General features: G+C 55.4%; 2 protein-coding genes across 4 annotated transcripts; both read left to right on the forward strand.

Moving 5' to 3' along the window:
* Positions 1 to 104: 104 nt before the first annotated feature.
* NAA80 (N-alpha-acetyltransferase 80, NatH catalytic subunit) lies at positions 105 to 6,271 on the forward strand. Of its 3 annotated transcripts, none has more exons than XM_054036018.1 (2): positions 105 to 174; positions 4,868 to 6,271. In XM_054036018.1, the coding sequence occupies exon 2, from the start codon at positions 5,168 to 5,170 to the stop codon at positions 6,191 to 6,193; it is 1,026 nt and encodes a 341-aa protein (XP_053891993.1). In that variant the 5' UTR covers positions 105 to 174; positions 4,868 to 5,167; the 3' UTR covers positions 6,194 to 6,271. The 3 variants fall into 3 exon arrangements, with proteins under 3 accessions (XP_053891993.1, XP_053891992.1, XP_053891995.1); XM_054036017.1 differs by having other exon boundaries at positions 133 to 174; positions 4,814 to 6,271; XM_054036020.1 differs by lacking the exon at positions 105 to 174 and adding an exon at positions 243 to 1,265.
* On the forward strand, positions 1,280 to 19,765 carry HYAL3 (hyaluronidase 3). Its single transcript, XM_054036016.1, has 4 exons — positions 1,280 to 2,464; positions 15,099 to 16,082; positions 18,520 to 18,609; positions 19,094 to 19,765. The coding sequence occupies exons 1-4, from the start codon at positions 2,453 to 2,455 to the stop codon at positions 19,526 to 19,528; spliced, it is 1,521 nt and encodes a 506-aa protein (XP_053891991.1). The 5' UTR covers positions 1,280 to 2,452; the 3' UTR covers positions 19,529 to 19,765.
* Positions 19,766 to 21,829: the final 2,064 nt, after the last annotated feature.

Genomic DNA, 21,829 nt, shown 5'->3' on the forward strand with positions numbered 1-21,829 from the left:
GTAGTCCGGAGCTGACCGAACGCGGGGAACTGCTCTGTTCACACGGCCGAGGAGCGGGTTCAGCGGTCGGCAGCCTCCGGCCAGCAGGCGGCGCTGTGTCTGCCGCCGAGGGAGAGCAGCGGGACAGGACGGGACGGGAGGAGACGCGCGAGCCACAGCTCACGGTGCCGCCATGTCAGTACCGGGGCCCTGCGAGGGGGTGGAACGGCGGGAAAACGGGGCCCTGTCCCATACCGCCCCGCTCGGGCTGTGACCCGACCTGGCTGCGGCGGGGGGGAGCCCCGCTCGGGCTCTGAGCGTGGGGAGCGCCTGCCCCATAGCATCCCGCTCGGGGTTGTACCCTGCCTGGCAGCGGGGGAGGAACCCTTGCCCCACAGCGCCCCTCTCGGGCTGTGACCCGGCCTGGCAGCTGGGGACTAAACTCACAGGCGTGATCTGGGGCGGTTCTGTCTCCCTGCGCCGTCTAGACGGTGGGTTAGTGACACATTGGATCTCAGACAAAAGACCCCCTGTCTGCACTGGGGAGGGAAGCCCCATATTTACCCACAGCTCTTGCTAGTGCTTTGCCAACAGTGCCAGTGGGTAGGGCCCTGCCCTGCACCTTAGCCGTCCCTGGTGGTAAAGGCAGGAAACTTGGCCAGCCCATGTCTGTGGAAGCCACAAGAGGGACACAGTGGTGGGAGCACCCGAAGGGTGTGAACGTCTTGGGCTGTGCCAGTCGTGCTCTGGGGCCAGGTTCTCCATTACGCCCCGGGTAGTTATTTATGCCAGTGCACAGAGGGTGCTGAGTGCCACTCAGTCACCATGAGGGAGTTTCACCCACACTTTGCCCTGGCTTAAATGGCTGCACAGAGCAATGGGGAATCAGGTGCCCTTTGTGCCAGCAAGGCTGATGCCAAGGGGCTGTGCCAGGCAGGCGTGAGCCCCTGGGGAATAGTTCTGGCCTTTACACCACCTCTGCAGCAGCTCTGGGCCCAGGGGCCATCCTGGGGGGAAGGGGTAGAGAAAGGGAGCAGATGGGGGTGGGAGGATGTGGGGCTGGATCAGCACCCCGATCGGTGATTCTGCACCCCTGCAAACCCCATAGGGCTCAATGAGGTAGAGGCACAATGTTGGGCCACTTTTGGGGCTGCTCTGGGGTCCCCCTACCCCCCTCTTACCCTGAGTAGGGGAGGCTGCTGCCTCTTGGGCCAGGTGCAGGGAGGGATCTGGTCCCAAGAGGGAGAATTAGGACGAACCTCCGGAGCAGGAGAGCTGAATGGCAGGTACGATGCCCTGGAAGTGGAGCTGTACTTGCTGTGGAGGGGTCTCCCCACCCCTAGGGGAGCAAAGTGGAGCCCTGGTGACCCACTCCCCCCCCAGGAATGTGGGTGGGAGCCCCACGGCTCTGTCTGACCCTGGGGGCAACCTCCTCGTCTGCCTCTAATTTCTATTCCAGTGCCAGGGAATGTTTGCAGGGTGCAGCTGGGCCCCCTTCTCACCAGGGACACTGCAGGGGTTTATCCGTTTGCCCAGGCATGTGTCCACACTTCCCCAGGCTGCACAGATGCAGCCCACTTCTGTGCTCTGAGCCATGTAAACACACCCCCTGTGGGTGTCCGCTGGGACCCTGGCAGGGTGAGTGTTCCCTGGCAATGCCCTGTGGGTGCCTGCTAGGACCCTTGCTGGGTAGGTTCACTAGACAGGCAGGCCTATCTGGAGATTGGTCCTCCTTCCTCCCTACTCTGCTGCCCTGAAGCTTGGTCACCCAGGGGCTTGAGTATTGGCATAGCAATTATCGGAGTGCGCCGGGTACCATAGTGAATACTCCCTGGATTAACCCTTTGTATGCCCCGGGCCTTTGTGCTGGGGTCTTGTTATTATTTGAAGGTTGAAGGTGCCAGGCTGAAGCCCCAGAGACCAGGTCTAGCTCAGCCAGCGCCAGGGCAAGCTGTCTCCTCACTGTGCCCCCCTGGATGTTCCCCTCACTGCCAGCTGTGGAGGGAACTCCGTCTCTACCGCCATCCCCCTTCTTGGCCTTTGTGCTGAAGTTGCCCGTAAGGGGCTGGTTTGTGCCCACACGATGGCTCCATGGGGAGATCAGGCTGAGAACCCACCAACTCGGCCACCTTTGAACTGAAATCCTGCCGTGCCCTACCTGGTTTTTAGGAGCCCCCAGCGAGCAGAGCTTTTTGGGGCTGCGTGCCAGCGCTGGGGAGGGGCTGCCCCACACCAATTTCCATTTCAGGTCCGTGGGCAAGAGCTTGTCCTGTGTTTAAACAGACACGTCATTCATGGCTGGGAAGCAAAACTGGGTGTCAGTGTCTGTGGTTGGCTGGAGAACGTGCAGCTTCCTGTGAGGTGCTTGTGAAAGAGGCTGGACAGCGTCTCTGGGGCCTCAGTCAGAGCAGAGGCTCTGAGCCGATCCCCAGGCAGGGAGGAGACGCAGAGCACAGGAGCTCGACGGGCATTGATGCTGGGCAGGGTGAGTGGACACCCAGCAAAAACATGCTCCCCGGCTAACAGAGCTGACTCTGTCTCCATAGTGCTTGGGAGCCAGGAATTCCTGGAATCTCTTCCCAACTCCACTACTGGCTCTGGACATGCCTCATGCCTCAGTTTCCCCCGTGGGGGTGATGATACCTAGCCTGCAGAGGGGATTGGGAGGCTGGCTTTGCTCCAGGCAGGCCCGAGAGGGGAATGCCATTGGCTTTAATGCCATTCCGCTGGGCCTGAATGGGTATTTTGATTCTCACTACGAGGTTGAAATGGAGCAATGGCAAAGGCTGGCTGGAGAGTGGGGCCCATTTGCAGAGATGGACGAGGCTGTGATTGTTCCTCCCCAGAACAGGGCGTCCCCTCGTTTGGGCCTTTTAATACGAGACTGGACGAAGCCCCGGAGATGAGGCTGTGGCTCAGGGTGGGGGGATCTGAGCTGGGGTTGGCTGCACCAGGGTGGATTGTGCAGGTACTATGGGGTGCAGGACAGTCAGATCTGGGCTGTCCCAGGTCAGGAGATGTTAGCCTGTCTCAGGGTCGAGCTGCAGCAGGGCTGGGAGTCCGTCCGCCTGCCGAGGCCAGACCCTTCTCTGTCTCCAGACCCTGGCAGGGAAGCACAGTCATTGCTATCGAACTGTATTGAGAAAACTGCTTAGCTGGTGGTTCCTCTTGCAAACTGCCTGTGGCTTCCCAGAGCCCGCCAGCTCCTAGCAAGGGGAACTAGCCTGGGGGAAAGGCGCACGCCAGTGCCAGGAAATTCAGGCCCCGTTGATGGGTGTGAGGTCAGCATCTCCAGAGTGGTGCCAGGGCGCAGTGCCAAGGGTGGGCTGGTCCCTGTAAGCCCTGGACAGAGGACAGCAAGTGTTTGCTCTGTCTCTCAGGGTCTTTTTAACTGTCTTTAGTGCTGATGAAAGGTGCTGGCCTGAGCAACCTGCAGACCGGTGCTCTGATAATGGGAGAGGCTGGGCTGGAGTAGCTGGGATGCCCCCTCATCAGCCAGCACCCCCTGCCCTGCTCCCCATAGCGCCCCCTGCTGAGAGAGGCTGGGGCTGGAGTAGTTAGGACCCCCCCCCCCACCAGCCAGCTTTCCTGCCCCATCCCTACAGCGCCCACTGCTGGGAGAGGCTGGGGTCTTTTCAAGGTGTCTCTAAATCCAGCGAGTGGATGGCTCAGAGGAAGTTGTGGTGGTGACTGTGCATGTTGCAATTTCACAAGGTTCATGACCCAGCCAGAGCGGAAGTCGGGGGAGGGGCGGCAGGGTGAGGATTTCACTGCATCCCCAGGCCTATCTGCTGGGCTGTGACCTGCTGGCTCAGTGCCAGTGGGTGGGGTGACTGTGGGAGGCAGGGACGTTCTACCTAAACTGTCCACTGGCAAGGTGCAGCCTTTACTGTGCTCTGTCTCCCCTAGCTTAGGTGCACAGGTGGTTTGTGAGGGTCCAATCCAGCTGCCCGACAGCAGGCTCTGAGATGAGCTGGCACACAGGAGAGGTACCCTGTATGCCATGACTTGCTGCCATCTCCTGGGGGGCACAGGCAGCCTCCATTAAAGTAGTCACCAAGCCTCAGCGCGTGCATGTGTCTCCTGGGTTTAAAGCTCGGCACAAGCCAAAGCTGAGATGGGGCAGGAACCTCCTCGGCCTGGTACAGACGGTGCCCATCTGGAACAGACTGTGATTGTGGCATGGCCCCTTCCCACTTTGCCCAGCCCAGCCTGACACAGCCCTCTCCCTCTTTGTCCTGACGGTCGGGCCGAGGCCTTCTCTCAAGTGGGCAGCAAGGGAATGCGTGCAATGAGTTGGTGGTTCTCAGCCTTGTCCTTCTCGGACAGGTGTCCCGATCACAGAACCTGGCATCGCAATTGGCACTGATCAGCCCCATTGGACTCAGCAGTGAGGACTCGACCAGCCCCAGAGTCTGATCTCCTGTGCAGACTGTGGAGTCCCCACTCCTCTTTGTCTATGCAGGAGCAGGGCGCCTGGCCTGAGATGGCTTTAGGCCACTTTTGCCCTCCATGTACTCTTGGACCAGCTGTCACCCACCCCTGGATGTAAGCTAGAGCATGCTCGGATTTACACTCTGTGTCCCTGGCCCCCAGGGGCCATCTGCCAGGTGTGACCAGTCGGAGCCAGCACTCTTTGGCCCATACCCCTTTGCTGGGGCAGGGAAGGGGACCAGCACAGCTCTGTGACCCAGCCAGTATTCCTCCGGGACCTTCCTGCCCCATTTATTATCCCTTCCTCTAATAGATGTGGTATTTATAGGGCTAGTTTTGTGGGTGGATTTTCAAATGCTCATCCAGAAATGGAAAAAATTAAAAGGAATAAACTCTCCAGGTGCCAGATGGAGTGAGATGGTGACAGCTCTGCCGATTGCTTTGTTTCCATCAGCTGTTGGTGCAAGACGACCCATAGCACTTACTGAACCCTTGCAAGATTGGGCGTGCGCCTGGTTGGATTCACCTGGGGGAGTTTCTTCCTCCCCCCCGGGGGGCCTGGTGTCTCCCTACCCTGCCGCAAATCTGCCCAAGGCCGGTGGGAATGGCCCGTTGCAGTGATCGTTGGAATTCCAGCAGCAAGGTTGCATCTGGCTGTGTGCACCCGCCCAGGTGTATCGTGGCTTCGGGGAGCGGTGCTAGCTCTCTGTGACTTGCAAAGCTTTGCCCACTTGGTCTCCCGTCCGTGGGAAGAATGGGCTCAGTTTCGGAGCTGCTCACAGCAGTTCCCCTTCACCAGAGGCCGGATCTGGTGGAGGTCTGCGCCGAGCTCATCAACGAAGAGTGGAAGAAAAGCAAGACCTCTCGCATGTACTCACTCCAGAAGTCCACGGACAACTTCCCCTTGTGCCTGGTGCTGATTAAAACCCAGAGGGCCACAGAGGCTGCCGAGGAAGGGAAGATGGAGAAGACCCAGCTCCTTGGGCACGCCAGGTTGTCCCGTGTAGTCAGCCAGCCCCAGAGCTTGTTTGTGGAAACGGTAGTGGTTTCCAGGGTGCTGCGGGGCCAAGGGTATGGCCGGAAGCTGATGGAAGCCACCGAGTGCTACGCCAAGTCCCGTGGCTTCAGGCATCTGCACCTGACTACACATGACAAGCAGCACTTCTATGCCCACCTGGGCTACACCGCATCTGAGCCGGTGCAGAGCATGGGGTTCATGAGCTCCCTGGTCCCCATGGAGTTCCTGCAGATGTTCTCCAGCCCCCCTCCTCATGCTAGAGCACCTGCTTGGGGACTGGAAAAGCCCAGCCCCACCACCTCCCATCTTAACAGCAGAACTTCAGGAGCCAACTTGCCTCCAGTACCCTCCTCCACGCTCCCTGCCCACTGCACCACCACTGTGTGCCCACCACCACCTCCGCCACCATCTCTGTCTCCACCGACCTGCTCTTTAAACTCCTCACAATCTGCCATTCCCCCTCCACTCCCCTTGCCACCTTCACCTCCCCATGCTTCCCCTTTCCATTCCAGGACTGCTGCTGCTGGGCTGCCTCCACCACCCCCTTTACCTGCACAAGCTGCCCATGTAAGCTCTGCACACTTTCTGCCCCCTCCCCTTGGTCCTCCACCGCGCCTCCTCCCTCTGCCAGGCCAACCAGGTTCTCCTGGCCCCATCGCCTCCAGTCCACCAGGGAAGGATCCCTATGGTCACACCTTCCTGGAGACACCGTACCGCGACCTAAGAGGGCTCCCCATCTTTTGGATGAAGAAGGACATTTGACTCCCGCACAGTGTGCCAATGAGATGGTGATTAAAAGTTGGGGGTGGGGAGAACTCTCCCCCTCCACCTTACCCACTGCTTGGTTGTTTTAGTTTTGATTGGGCTACCACGAACTCCTGTGGGTGGTAGGGTGGGAGTCCAAATCCCAGTCATTCCCTTTTGGGCCATCTGCCATGTTCACCTGGGTAAATCAGGGAGCCTGTATCTCTCCTGGTCCAGCCAGAAGGGGATTTCTACAGAAAGACCCTGCAAATCTATGATGTAGAGATACTCACGAGAGCCGCCTCCTTGGATCATTGGGGAAGCAGCTGGAGAAATCTCTAGCAGCAGCAGGGCCGGCCTTATGATGGGGGGCCCCCCGAAGCTGCCGGGGTGGGGAAATCATCAAGTGGCCTCCTACTCTATTTGCATTGCCAGAGGGGAAGGCCTTTGAGGCCCAGATATGGGACATGGGGCTTGGAGCTGAAAGCATGGTAGCAAAGGGACTCCCCAGGCCTGCTCCTTGTGTGTCCAAGGCCGATCAGCTAAGAGCCCTGCTAACAAATCTGCATGGGGCTTGTCCTTGTGCATTGATGATGAAGCTCTGGTGGGTTACACCTGTGCCAAGCTTGAATGGTCATGTGCCCAGTTCCAGCAGGCAAGGATTCAGCGAGGGCAGGAGACTGGCACGGCTGGCTAAGCAGCAGGGCGCTGATCTCACCGCCTGCGAGACCTGTGGTTTGTGGATCGCTTTTTGGGGTGTAGGTGCCTGGATGTGTGGCCTGGGGCTGCAGGGTGCATGCTCAGAGGCAGAAATAGACGTGCTCAGGGAACTTTTACCCTGAAAGTTTTAGGTGCTGAACAAGTTTGTGCACCTACAGAGATTGGGGGTAGGGGCAGTGGTTTTGTGAATCCCTGATTCAGGTGTGTAAAGTAGCAGTTGTGTCTAAAGTCCTATTGTGAATCTAGCCCTAAGTGCTTTACAGAGGAGGTCAGGAACATTAGCCCCCTTTCACAGATGGGGAAACTGAGGCACATATAGCACAATGACTTGCCCAAGGTCACCCAGATGGCTAAGCTAGGAATAGAACCCACTTCAGTGCTCGACCCACTAGGCTACACTGCAGGAGTTTATGGCAAGCGCAGAGGGGAAGGTGCCTCTCTCTCAGGGCCCCCCACAACCTGCTCCCCGGCCTGGGATCAACCATCACCCTGAGCTACTGCAGCTAATAACAGACACATTCCAGCTGAGACACAGGGAGGGCCTGGCACACTGCCAGGCCATCAGTCTCACAGACAGACCCCCAGGGCGACAGTCACATGCAGGCGCCCGTACAGGACAGACAAGAATATCTGCAATGTGTGAGGTACACGGAGAGAAGACAGCGGTGGCCACTGTCTTGCTGCAAATAGATCCTTTGGGAGGCATTTATAACTAGGCACGAGACGGACCGGAAGAAGTTCTTGGGGCACTCTATGTAGAGGGATGGTGGGCGGATGTCAGAAGGGCATCCCAGCTGGCATCAAGGAGGTGCCACCCTTCTTGTTCAAGAGAGGACAGACTGGCTGGAGGGGCCGTCTTCTGACCCATCGCTCTTCTATCACTTTTTCCCTCATCTCTTTGGTTGCCAACTTCTAGTCTGTCTCTCTCTCTTTGGAGGGGGGAACCCAAACTGGAGAATGGGTCATTTTAAAATAAGGCCCTCCCAGGGACCAGGTTAATTGAATTAGGGATGGAGCTAAAGTCCTATATATACAGGTGGGAGAGCAGTAAGGGTTAGTTCCAGACCCATTCGCCAACTCCCCTATGTCACGCAAACTGTGTGATGTGACTTATGGATTTCAAGGCCAGGGTGGTCCCTTGTGATCATCTGCTGACCTCCTGCATGACACAGGCCAGAGAACTGCCCCATGATAATTCCTAGAACCAATCTGGATTTAAGAATTGTTCGTGATGGAGAAGGCCCAGGACCCTTGGTCAGTTGTTCTAGGGGTTAATTGCAAATGATCCTGTACTGGGCATGTGCTAGATAGCACAATGGGACAATTGACTCATAGCAGGCTCCACTAAGGTGTGAATTTCCCCAGGCTAATGGCTGGGAAACCCCATTGCGAAAGCGTATCTTGCAAGGAAGGGAATAAATGCAACTTTCAGCAGACCAGGCAAGTGCCTCTCCAAAAGGCCTTTGATCTGACTGTTGGGGCAATCGTGGTGGGTTCTGACCCACAAGGCTGCTTCGTGTTATACTGGGAACCATTTGGCAACTTGTTTCGTAAGTAGAGGGAAGTCTTGGTAATGTGAATTCTTGCCACAGCTCTGTCTGCTCTTAACTGTGCTGAGAGATGAGGAGAAGCAGCTGGTTTTGTGTGTGAGTAGGGGGGTGGGCTTAGTGAGGGATTGCTCTATACCAGGAGTCGGCAACCTGCGGCACACGGGCTGATTTTTAGTGGCATGCTGCTGCTAGCTGGGGTCCCGACTGCCAACCCCGTTCAGCCCTCTGCCGGCTTGGATTACGGAACCCCAGACCAGCAGCAGGATGAGCTGCTTAGCCTGCTGCTGGCCTAGGGTCCCGGCCGCCGACTCCTTGCCAGCCAGGGTCCCAGCCGCCAGGCCAACTCAGCCTGCTGCCGGCCTGGATAGACAGAACCTGGGCCAGCAGCGAGCTGAGTGGGGCCGGTGGCTGGGACCCTGGCTGGCAGGGGCCAGTGGATGGAACCCCAGACCGGCAGTGGGATGAGCCGCTCAGCCCGCTGCGAGTCTAGGGTCCCGGTTGCCAGCCCCGCTCAGCCCACTGTCAGCCTGGATGGACGGAACCTGGGCCGGCAGTGGGCTGAGCGGGGCCAGAGGCTGGGACCCCGGCTGGCAGGAGCCGGTGGATGGAACCCCAGAATGGCAGCGGGCTGAGCGGCTCAGCCCGCTGCCGGTCTGAGGTTCCGTCTGCTGCTCATGCTGCCGGTCTGGCACACAAAACCTTAAATTAATGAAGACTTGGCACACCACTTCCCAAAGGTTGCCAACCTACTCTATACACAGAAAAGAATTAGATCTGTTCATGGAGGCAAGGTCCATAAGTGGCTGTTAACTGAGATGGCCAGGGACACAATGCCATGTTCCGGCTGTCTCTAAACCCGCAGATACTGGGATTGGACGACAGTGAATGGGTCACTCGTTAATTGCCCTGTTCTGTTTGTTCCCTCTGAAGCACTTGGCATGGACGCTGCCAAAGACAGGATACTGGGTTAGATGGACCATTGGTCTGACCCACTATAGCCGTCTTTATGAGTTTAACTGGGTTCTTGTAAGTGGAGATGCGTGTATGGATCTGAAAGTAGAATGTGGCTCTAAGTATTCACAAGAGAGATGGGCCCACGCTGGCTGTTATCTGAAGATCGAGGCTTCGGATAAAATGGAACCAGCATTGGAACCACCCCTATTTTTTCTCAAGAAAAATCAAACCTGGCCTCCTTGGCCTATGGTTACTATACAGGAGTCACTTCCCCCACTGGTGAAATGCAGCCACTTCTGGGTTGGTAATCCCTACCTCTGTTGTGGGCCCACTGGATCCACTCTTGTCCAGTAGATTGGAGTCACCAGGATCAAGGCTCCTTTGTAGGAGGCAGCACTCTCTGCAGAGACCCATGTTCCCATATGATGAGGGGAACCCCCAGGAGCCTCCTGCACACTTGTCCCCCTGCACCTGGGAAGGGAGCAGCTCTAGTGGGGAAGCACTGTTGATATGCAAGGTGGCAATGGGGTTTGCCGTGGCTGTAGCTCTTCTGAATCCCAGTGACAACACCGGGAGAACTGGGGAAGAGAGTGGCTGAGATCGATCTGCTGCATCCCGCCCTACCCCATCACCCTCAAGAGCCATCAGCTGGTTCTATGTAGTCATCGTTAGTCATGTGATCATTCACACCGTACTCCCTGCTGCCGGGATCTTCATTTGCTGTGAAGCTTGCTGGGAAAGGACCCTCAGCTGGGGTGGGGGAAATGAGAATGAGTCCAGGTGGGACGTCAGCCACCCTGAATGCTGGCCTGTCAATATCCCAGCCCCCTGAGGAGCGCCAAGTACGGAACAGCTGTCTGTGCATCCCTGAACACTACACACTGTGAGCTCCGTGGGGCCAGTTGTACTGACCTGGCAATGTTTCGGCTAGTACAGCATCTCTGCAGAACCTGTCGGGCACCCGTTCTATCCCCCCCCATCTAAAAATGTTGCTGAGCTCCTTTCGGAAGCTTCCTTTGCAAAAATGCCCCCTCCCCATCACATGCCCATGTGCTCTCTGACTCTAGGGGATATTAGAGAGACATTAGACAGGAGATATTAGAGGTGGGTAAGGTAATATCTTTTATTGGGCCAACTTCTGTTGGTGAAAGAGAAACTTTGGAGCTGTACAGAGCTCTTCCTCAAAGTGCCACAATTAAATCCCAGATTTGAACAATTGTTTAGCATAAGTATTTAACACACGTTTCAAGGGACCAGTCAAGGTGGGGTGGCCCATTAACACCCTTGCAGTTAGAGGAGGAAAGGAGCTGAAGGGGGTTGTTAGTGGGTTATAGATTGTTGTGATAAGCCATAAATCTATTGTCTGTCTCTGTTCCGTCCGGGATTTTCAGTGTCTAGCAAAGTTATGAATTTAAGCTCCCAGGCTCATCTCTTGTAAGTGTTGTGCAGGTTTCCTTTGGGGCTGAGGACTGAGTGGTCAAAGAGTGGTCAAAGGACAAAGAGTGATCGCCTTGTGAGACGTGTTCGGCCATGGGTGATAGGGTGCTTTTGTCTTTTATCATTTTCCTGTGAGGGTTCATTCCAGAGCATGGGGATTGCCTAGTTTCACCAACATAGTTGCTACTGGGGCATTTAGTGCACTGGATGGGGTACAGCACATGTTGTGATTGGCATGTGTAGGACCTGTGGATCTTGAAAGGTGTGCTGGGGGAGGGTGGGTGTTGATCATTGTAGCAGTGGAGATATGGCTGCAGGTTTTGCATCTGTTGTTCTGGCAGGTGTGAGGTGGAGTGTCCTGCTCTGTGGGGAGCTTGCTTCTGATGATGCGCTTTATATTCAGGGACGGGTCATTGCAGAGTTGCTCAAGAGCACATGTAACCCACACTGGGGAGAGTGTGTCTCTGTCTCCCTCTAGTGGCTGGCTCATGTAAGAGGCTAAAAGTCTACTACAGCTGCCTGCTAAGAGGTATTTCTTTAGCTCAAATAGTGCTTGTGCTTCTAGTGCCATCGATCAAACCCCGCTAAGGGCTCAAGCGGAGCTAGTTACATGCACGCTGGTACTGTAGGGTTGTTGGGGGCACAGGGGCTGCACACATTGGTTTGCTATTGCAGGGTCATTTGTTGGCACTGGAATTCACACACTAGGGTGTTGTTATAGAGTTTCTCAGGGGCTGGATGTTGCACGTGAGTTTGTTATTGTACGGTTGCTTGGAAGTGCTGGGCTATACACATGTGGGTTTGTTATTGTAGCGTTGCTTGCGAGTGCTGAGTGTTGCACTTGGGTTTGTTATTGCAGGGTCTCCCAGGAGGGCTGGGCTGCTGGTGCGAGTGCAGTGTATAGATAAGTTTGGAGTGTTGTGCTGGGAAAAACACAGACCTAGAATTACCAGGGCTGTGAAAATAGACAGGGGAAAAGGTAGGTGACATTCAAGCAACAAGGTCAGTTGTAACTGAGCTCTGAGCAGCAGATTCGGGGGGGATTAGAGCCTGTCTCCGGGGTGCCAGGAGGCAGTGAGAGCCCAGGCAGTGCATTCTGGGGGGAATTAGAGCGTGGCTCTGGGCTGTCATGTGGCACCCGAGACCGATCTAGTTCCTAATCTTCTCTCTCCGAAGATATCTCTGTCGCAGCTGGGGAGTGGCGAGCTGGCATTGGCTGCCCTGGCCGCTTGCAGCCGGGCCTGGTCCAACGGTTGGATCAGGTCTTAAGTGGGGAGAGCCAGAACTGTTCTGGACCCCTTCCCCCACCTTGCATTCGCCTCACTGGCCATTGGAGCGACCGCAGGGAGGGTGCATCTGAGCCAGTGGGGAGGGGGGCAGTGGCATGGCTTGTGCATGAGCAGGAACGTGATATTTTATGCTCCCCGCTGGTGCTGCGGCTTACAGGCAGCCTGAGCATTATTCGCCCAACTCCCAGTGGTGCCTAACTGCCCCCTGCGAACAGTGGTGCAAGTAGAAATCATTTCTTGCCGGTACAGCACTCATGGGAGGGACAAAAGGGGGGGGGCACGTGACCTCCCCACGTGACCCTCCATGTGACTCCTCCCTGCCCTGCCCCCAGCCCGGGGACCCCACGCTCTCCCCGTCCCCTCTGACACCCCCCTTTGTATATACAAACATCAACATGCTTAACTACTCTCTTTCCCCCCACATATATAGTATTCAGTCTGTTTATATGGAATATAGGAGTTTGGTGAGGAGCCATTTCAGCATAGGTCTGACTTATTAAAAGACAAATTTTAAGTAGAACTGTATCCTTAACTGCTTTATGGTATTGTACCCAAACATTGCATTTCAATGGGGCATTCAACTTCCTTTATAGGAACAGGTTTCAGAGAGGTAGCCATGTTAGTCTGTATCAGTAAAACAACCAGGAGTCCTTGTGGCACCTTAGAAACTAACAGATTTATTTGGGCATAAGCTTTCGTGGGCTACAACCACAATAAATTTGTTAGTTTCTAAGGTGCCTTAGTCTCTAAGGTGCCACAAGGACTCCTCATTGTTTTTATAGGAACAGACTTCTGAAACTCTTACTAGTCCACAAAAGTGGTCCATAGTCATGCAAATAGTCCCATTGTCTTCAATGGGATTGATCAAATGATTAAGAGTTTACAGGATTAGGTTCCAAGTTTGTAAATTGTTCTGGATGAAACTGACAATGCCTGAGCTGTCAGATCAGAAGCAGTTTCATTCAAATAAAGGTGGGCAGATGTCTGATAAATTGTAGCTCCGTTGCTAAGATGAGGAACATATTTCCAGCAAAGTTCTTGGCAGATTCCTGAGGCAGCTGGTTTATGGCCATCAGTGTCCGGCATTATAATCTTCATTTATAGTTCTCTCACCCACAAAGCTGGAAAATGAAGCATTTATTTTCTTTATTTTGCTGCTCCAGTTCCAGTTAACAAAATGCATGTTAGACTAGTTTGGCTGCAAAGAAGAATTCTGTGTACACTGGGGACAACACCTGATTTCCATAAGGCTGCAGAATTGGGCTGACATCAGAATCCAAACATCCTCTGGTTGATGCAAGCAGAGGCATTCCTCTAATGATTTGGACTTGATGTGATGCAGTATGAATGTCATGGATAATTCAGACCAATGGGGAGAAATAGAATCAAAAACACTGTTTAAACACCTTCTGTCCATCACCCGCTATCCTCCCCATCCCCCTCAAGGACCCCTGACCAATGTAACAGCACAATATATATGCTAAAAAACTTAAACAAAGCCTTTGTTTACATTTGTTAGCATATGTATTGTGCTATTAAAGCCATTTAAAGAATGAATGCTCTCCCTAGCCCAGTTCTGCTCCTTTAAGGAGCAGAGTGCAGCCCCACCCCGCCCTCCGGAGTGGGGAGCTAGCCCCAAGTCTTTCTGATACCCCGTACCCACTAAAAATCTCTTGCCGATACTGCGTACTGGAGGGTACTGCGCTACTTGCACCCCTGCCTGCAAATCTCCCCCTAGGTGGTTCCTCCAGCCTGATCTTCTTGGTGCCCACTCAGGACCATCTGTGTACCCTGGTGTGGAGGGGCACCAGCAGAGAGAACCTAGCGTTGCCCTTAGCCACATGCTGTTGAGGCCCTGACCGCAGATCAGAGCGATGGCAGGAGACAAGAATGTGGCTGTTTCATTGTAGGAGGTTTTCCAAGATCAAGACCCCGTCATCAGGGCCATCCCTAGGGGTTGCGGGGCCCGGGGCGGAAGTGATGAATTTGTCACTTCCGGGACTGACCCGTCACTTCTGGGACCAGCCATGTTGGCCAATTGTGTCAGCCCGTGGGGCCCCCAAAGCACACGGTCCGGAGCGGTCACCCCGATTCGCCGTAACCTAGGGACAGCTCTGCCCGTCGTGCATAATAAGAGACACTCCCTGCCCCAAAGAACTTAAGGCCCAGATCCACAAAGGTTCCCAGCTTCCATTGGGAATTAGGAGCCTTAGATCCTCTTGCGCATCCCAGCCTGGGAGCTGCACCCAGACGGGCCAAGCAGGGGCTCCTTTCCTGGGGCACTGATCTGGGGGTGATTCTGGTTGCTGGTGTCAACTGGGAGTTCAGGCTCTTTCCCTGTGGAGAACGAGTCCCTGGTCCAAGTGTGATCTGGTGGGAAGGCCGGGTCAGAGGTGAGGTCCAGTCCAAGGGGCAGGAAACAGTGGAGACAACATCATGGGGGCAGACAAAGCCCAGGCTGAGGGCTGGCTGGGATGCATTAATGCAATCAGAGAAAACACTACCTATAGGTTTCAACACCCATTACACCTGTAATTTGGAAGGGAAAACAAAGGACAAGGAGGAACCCAGAGCAAACTAAGCCATGGGGTTTTATGCTTCTCAATCCTGGGGCATAATTTGCACAGCTATCCTCGCCAGTAGCCCTTTGGCGCCCCAATGGGCTCAGCCACAAGCCGACCTTGGGCAATCTCAGGATGTAGCAAGAAAAGACCAGTTCTCAGCTGGCATCAGGTCCTCCTTAGCCTGAGGTGGGTGACATGGGCTGGGGCCTTTCCCCAGGATTCCAGGGTGACCTGCCACAGTCTGTCCTGGGGCACAGGTTGTGTTGATTGCTCCCATTGCCATGGTTGGAGCTCAAGGGAGAGGTTGTGGGGCTGAGAGAGGAAGCTGTGGACAAGCTGTTCCCCTTAGTGTTAGATCAGGCGTGGCTCCCTGGTCTCACCCCGCCTCTGATTTGCTCTCCCCTTGTAGGGTGTTCATTCAGGAAGGAAGCAGGAGGGGGTCTGGACCAGACATAGTTGCAGAACGTCCACCATGACTCTGGGCCTAACTGTCTGGCCCTGGGTCCTGTTCTGCCTCGGAGCCATCCTGCCCTTGAGAGGGTGCAGTTGGGAGAGTGCATCCGCCGGCCCCCTTCTCCAGCACGAGCCGTTTGTGGTGGTGTGGAACATGCCCACAGCCCGGTGCTACCAGCGCTTTGGGGTTGCCCTGCCTCTCGAGGACTACGACATCGTGGAGAACCAAGGCAATGCATTCCAGGGCCAGAACATGACCATCTTCTACAAGAACAAGTTTGGACTCTACCCCTACATCTCCCCGGAGGGCGAGCACCACAATGGGGGGATCCCCCAGAAAGTCCGTCTCAAGCAGCACCTAGAGAGGGCTGCGGCAGCGATCACTCAGCTCCTGCAGCCAGACTTCCACGGACTGGCCGTGGTCGACTGGGAGGAGTGGAGGCCGCTGTGGAAACGGAACTGGGGCCCCAAGGCAGTGTACAAGGAGGCCTCTGAGCAGTGGGTCCGGGAGAGGTTCCCAGAGATGCGTGCCAAGAAGCGAGTCTACTTGGCCGAGTTAGAGTTCGAGGGAGCAGCCCAGGAGCTCATGGAGAGGACGCTGGCACTGGGGAAAGAGCTGAGGCCCTGGGGTTTGTGGGGCTTCTACAGGTTCCCTGACTGTTTCAACGATAACTGGACGAAGGGGGGGAATTACACGGGGGAGTGCCATGCCATGGAGGTGCTGCGGAACAATCGGCTCATGTGGCTCTGGGAGGCCTCCACCGCCCTCTACCCGAGCATCTACCTCCCACCCAAGCTTCCGCTGGCCAAGCGCCAGAGCTACGTTCACCACCGCCTGCAAGAGGCCTTCCGCGTGGCACGGTTTGGCCTGGAGCAGCCCCTGCCGGTGATAGCATACTCCCGAGTCTCCTATCGGCACTCCGCCAGGTACCTGTCCGAGGTAAGAGCCAGGGATTGGGACACCACGAAGAGAGCCAGAGCTGGAGATCCATGTGCCTGGTATCCTGTTCATCAGTAGACTCCAGCCTTCTTGGTGGTTGGGAATAGCCCTGGATCAGCCGCTGATGGCCACTAGGTGGTGAAGCTGCACCTCTAGGACAGCCAGGGGCTAGCAAGGGTGGGGGCTGTTGACTCAGGCCTTGTCTACACTACACAGTTTTGTCAATGAAAGTCAGCTTTTGCAGACAAACCAGTGTAGGTGTACACACTGAAATACTCCTCCTGCCGATGTAACTCCCCTGCTATGCTGACATAAAACTATTTCAGTGAGAGCCTTATGTCAGTGTAGTTAGGACAAGGTAGTGTCTGTGTAGACACTGCCTTCCTTATATCTGATTACTCCTGGGGGGATTCTGCATGACTGTGCTCCCACAGAAAATGCCCCCCTTGCCCCCCCCTGCAGAATTCCTGTGCTTCCCTGCAGAAAATGTCAGGGAAGCAAAGGGAAGCTACACATTGGGGGGGGGGGGGGGGGGTTTGATAATGGGTGTAGTTTTTGGGATATTATTGCCCCCCAAACAGAGGCGAGGAATGGGGGGTACATGGGGTTACATGCCATTGCCCCCCCCCCATTTCTGCAAGTGCAGAGCTGCCCAGCTGAAGGAGGCTGCATCTGGGCTCTGCAGACTGCAGCTGTATGCCGCCTCCTGGGTCCTAGTGCCAGTCGGGCTCTCCTTCTGTGTGCTGGGAGCCTTCCTGTTTTCTGTGCAACAGTGAGTGCCCGCAGTGGGGCTGGGTAAGGGGAAGTGAGGGAAGTAATGGGGTGGGGAGAAGAGGCAGTGGGGAAGGAAAGGGGGTGTGGAACAGGGCATGGGGAGGGGAATGTGGGAGTGAGGGGATGGGAATGGAGAAGAAAAGGGGATAGAGGAATTGCTGGGGGGGGGGGCGCGAGCGGGAACCCAGCATGCAGCCTCCCCTCGGCAGCAGCTGGGGCTCCCCTGTTAAGCAGGCCCATCGAACCCTCATCCTGACAAGCCTCCCCACTCCACCTGGACCCCTCTGACAAACCCCTCCCCCACGCTCCCACCCCACTGAGACCCAACCAGCTGCACCTGAACCCCCACCTCATCAAGCCCCACTCCCCCAGCACCCAGACACCCCCCCCACTAAGCCACCCACACCCAGACCCCTCCGCTGAGCCACATCTCCCCTCACCCAGACCCCTGCACTGAGCCGCAACCACCTTCACCTGGATCCCCTGCAGATTCCCATTGCCCCTGCACCCGGAACCCTCCAATGAGCCACTGTGCATCCAGGTCTCCCACTGAGCCACCTGCACACAGATTGCCCCACACAGAACACTCTCACCCCACACCTGAATCCCCCCACACTAAGCCCCTCCACACTTGGATCCTGATGCACTGAGCCTGCCCACACCTGGAGCACGTGGTGCAGAGTGGCAGGGCCCACGGGGCATTTCTGGGGCAGGCCCAGCCCTTGCATTGTGTCAGAGTCAGGTGCAGCCTCACTGCCAGTCACTGTACAGGGGGAGGTGGGGGCTTCAGGGTGATCGCCCACCCCAGTGCAGCCAGTGGCCTGTGCTCCCCACTCCCATGCTGGAGCCACATTTATTTATTGACAAATACAATTAGTAAAATTTTAAAATTTTATGTGCATAATTTTTAATTTTTTGGCACAGAATTTCCTGTAGTAACATCTGCTGTTGGTCATCTTGTCCATTTCAGGCCCCTACTGCAGCTGTGAAATTGACAAGAAAGTCGGCTCTTGGCTCCTCAGCCACACAGTCTCCACTCCCTGGATCTCAGTCTCCCACACTGTCCCTCTTCAGTCAGTGGAAGCGCTGCTGGTGAGGATGTGCACCACCAACAGAAGGAGGGCAGTGTGAACATCAGCCACCGCAGTAATAGATGTGGTGGCTGTAAATCGACCTTACATAGGTCGATTTATCTTTGTAGTGTAGACACGGCCTCAGTCAGTGCAAACCCCGGCTTGTTTTGATCTCTGCTTAGGGCTCATTGCACATCAGTGACATCGACCGCTGAATGAGGGGCATTGCTCAGTGCAGGTGGGGCCAGGGGCTCATATGCTGCCCCGACAGTGCCATGGGGCTGTGCTGTACTGGGGGCACATGCAGTGTCATGGGGGATGCCAATATCACTTGCAGACCAACATAAACATTACGTTCACGCCTCGTGGGCACCCTTAGGACCACGCTGCACCTGTCCGGAACCAGGCGGGTACCGATCCCACGGGCACTGCCTCTCACACATGCACAGATGATGCGGTGCCAGTGCCATGAGACCAGCAAAGAAAATAGCCCTGTACGGTAACATGCTCCCACCGACTGGTGCCAGAGTTGGTGCCCAAATTTTACTTGTCTAAATGTCCCTTTCTCGTTCCCTTCTTTCCTTGATCAGGCTGACCTGGTCCATACGATCGGGGAGAGCGCGGCGCTCGGTGCCATCGGCCTGGCACTGTGGGGGGACAAATCCTACTCCCGTTCAGCTGTAAGTACCCCAGTTTGCCCCAGTCAGGCCCTCAGCAGACCCAGGGGGTCGTCGCCTAGATACTAAGAGGTGCAATAGTCTGTACATTCATTTCTGGCGGCCCTGCCCTTTGTCCATGTGGCATGAACAGTGCCCATCCACGTGGCCCGATGCCTGCATTTACTCATCTATGTGTTAGTCGTAATGCAAGCAGCTGTGTAGGAGATGTCTGGGAAGAGGGACTCACTCTTAGGGGTGTGAGATGAGTGTGTGGGTTCTCAGATCCCTTCCCCGGGGCCCTGCATGGCTGGCACTGGCTGCTCCTCTTTCTCGGCAGGGAGGCCCACGAGCCAATGAGCCCCTGAGCCCTAGCTCAGTTTGGAGGTGGGGTCCCTCCAGGGCAGGGCTGGGGTCGATGGTGGGGCAGATGGGTGGCAGCATTTGCTCCCTGGTCATGCCAGCCTCTGCAGCAGAACTGGGTGTAAATGTGGCTTTCCGCCCCCAGGAGAGCTGCAGGAGCCTCCGCCGTTACATCATCAACACCTTGGGGCCCTACGTGGTGAACGTGACGTCAGCGGCCCAGCTGTGCAGCCGCCAGCTGTGTCATGGGCATGGACGGTGTGTGAGGCAACGCCCCGACGAGCTGGGAGCCTTCCTGCACCTCAGCCCGCAGCAGTGGGGAGTGGATCCCATGCTGAACAACTATGTGGGCATGGACGAGCCGGGCCAGAGGGCATGGGGGCAGTTCTGCTGCCGCTGCTACCACGGGTGGACGGGAGTTAGCTGTGAGAAGCCGGGGTGGACTGAGCCCATCAGGGGTCCGGACTGCATTGCGCGGGCCCATCATCCTGACATCTGCAGCACAGTGTGGGACAGAAACACTGTGGGCTCCCAGATCTGCCCTAAGTCTGCCTATGAGAGGAAGATGGAGCTCAGGTGACTGCCTGGATCAAGGAGTGGCTCCTGTGACCTCAGCAGGCTCACAAATATGGAACTCGGGGAGAAGGGAGCCTGTGGTGGTGGTGGAAATTCCTGCACTGACGCGCCCTTTATTCCTGGCTAGACAGCTGGATCTGCCACAGGATGATCAACTGTTCCTAGGGGATCAACCGGGACTGCCCAGTCCAGCCATAAGAATCCATCCTTCCCTCCCCCAAATAAAACAATAATGAATCTATGCTGGGATAGCCCGTTTAAAGGGGAATCATAGAATCATAGAATATCAGGTTGGGAAGGGACCTCAGGATGTCATTTAATTCAACCCCCTGCTCAAAGCAGGACCAATCCCCAACTAAATCATCCCAGCCAGGGCATTGTCAAGCCTGACCTTAAAAACCTCTAAGGAAGGAGATTCCACCACCTCCCTATGTAACCCATTCCAGTGCTTCACCAATCTTCTAGTGAAAAAGTTTTTCCTAATATCCAACCTAACCTCCCCCACTGCAACTTGAGACTGTTACTCCTTGTTCTGTCATCTGGTACCATTGAGAACAGTCTAGATCCATCCTCTTTGGAACCCCCTTTCAGGTAGTTGGAAGCAGCTATCAAACCCCCCCTCATTCTTCTCTTCTGCAGACTAAATAATTCCAGTTCCCTCAGCGTCTCCTCATAAGTCATGTGCTCCAGCCCCCTAATCATTTTTGTTGCCCTCCGCTGGACTCTCACCAATTTTTTCATATCCTTCTTGTAGGCCTCACCCAAAACTGGACACAGTACTCCAGATGAGCCCTCACCAATGCCGAATAGAGGGGAACGATCACGTCCCTCGATCTGCTGGCAATGCTCCTATTTATACAGCCCAAAATGCCGTTAGCCTTCTTGGCAACAAGGGCACACTGTTGACTCATATCCAGCTTCTTGTCCACGGTAACCCCTAGGTCCTTTTCTGCAGAACTGCTGCCTAGCCATTTGGTCCCTAGTCTGTGGCAGTGCATGGGATTCTTCCGTCCTAAGTGCAGGACTCTGCACTTGTCCTTGCTGAACCTCATCAGATTTCTTTTGGCCCAATCCTCTAATTTGTCTAGGTCCCTCTGTATCCTATCCCTACCCTCCAGCGTATCTATCACTCCTCCCAGTTTAGTGTCATCTGCAAACTTGCTGAGGGTGCAGTCCACACCATCCTCTAGATCATTAATGAAGATATTGAACAAAACCGGCCCCAGGACCGACCCTTGGGGCATTCTGCTTGGTACCGGCTGCCAACTAGACATGGAGCCATTGATCACTACCCGTTGAGCCTGACAATCTAGCCAGCTTTCTATCCATCTTATAGTCCATTCATCCAGCCCAGGGCCGGCCCTAGCGTTTTTGCCGCCCCAAGCGTGCACACACACACACAAAAAAATGCTGCAATCGTGATCGGCGGCAAGTAGGTGGCAGGTCTTTCACTTCCAGAGGGAGTGATGGCCCCGCCGCTGAATTGCCGCCGAACGGCCGGACGTGCCGCCCTCCTCTTCGTTGGCCGCCCCAGGCACCTGCTTGCTACGCTGGTGCCTGGAGCCGGCCTTGATCCAGCCCATACTTCTTTAACTTGCCAGCAAGAATACTGTGGGAGACTGTAACAAAGGCTTTGCTAAAGTCAAGGAATAACACATCCACTGCTTTCCCCTCATCCACAGACCCAGTTATCTCATCATAGAAGGCAATTAGGTTAGTCAGGCATGACTTGCCCTTGGTGAATCCATGCTGACTGTTCCTGATCACTTTCCTCTCCTCTAAGTGCTTCAGAATTGATTCCTTAGGATCACCTGCTCCATGATTTTTCCAGGGACTGAGGTGAGGCTGACTGGCCTGTAGTTCCCTGGATCCTCCTTCTTCCCTTTTTAAAAGATGGGCACTGCATTAGCCTTTTTCCAGTCATCCGGGACCTGCCCCGATCGCCATGAGTTTTCAAAGATAATGGCCAATGGCTCTGCAATCACATCCGCCAACTCCTTTAGCACCCTTGGATGCAGCGCATCTTGTGCTCGTCCAGCTTTTCTAAATAGTCCTGAACCACTTCTTTCTCCACAGAGGGCTGGTCACCTTCTCCCCATGCTGTGCTGCCCAGTGCAGCAGTCTGGGAGCTGACCTTGTTCGTGAAGACCAGAGGCAAAAAAAGCATTGAGTATATTAGCTTTTTCCACATCCTCTGTCACTAGGTTGCCTCCTTCATTCAGTAAGGGGCCCACACTTTCCTTGACTTTCTTCTTGTTGCTAACTAGGGTGACCAGATGTCCCGATTTTATCGGGACTGTCCTGA

Source organism: Malaclemys terrapin, chromosome 7 (genome assembly GCF_027887155.1).
Source record: "Malaclemys terrapin pileata isolate rMalTer1 chromosome 7, rMalTer1.hap1, whole genome shotgun sequence".
Lineage (NCBI taxonomy): Eukaryota > Metazoa > Chordata > Testudines > Emydidae > Malaclemys > Malaclemys terrapin.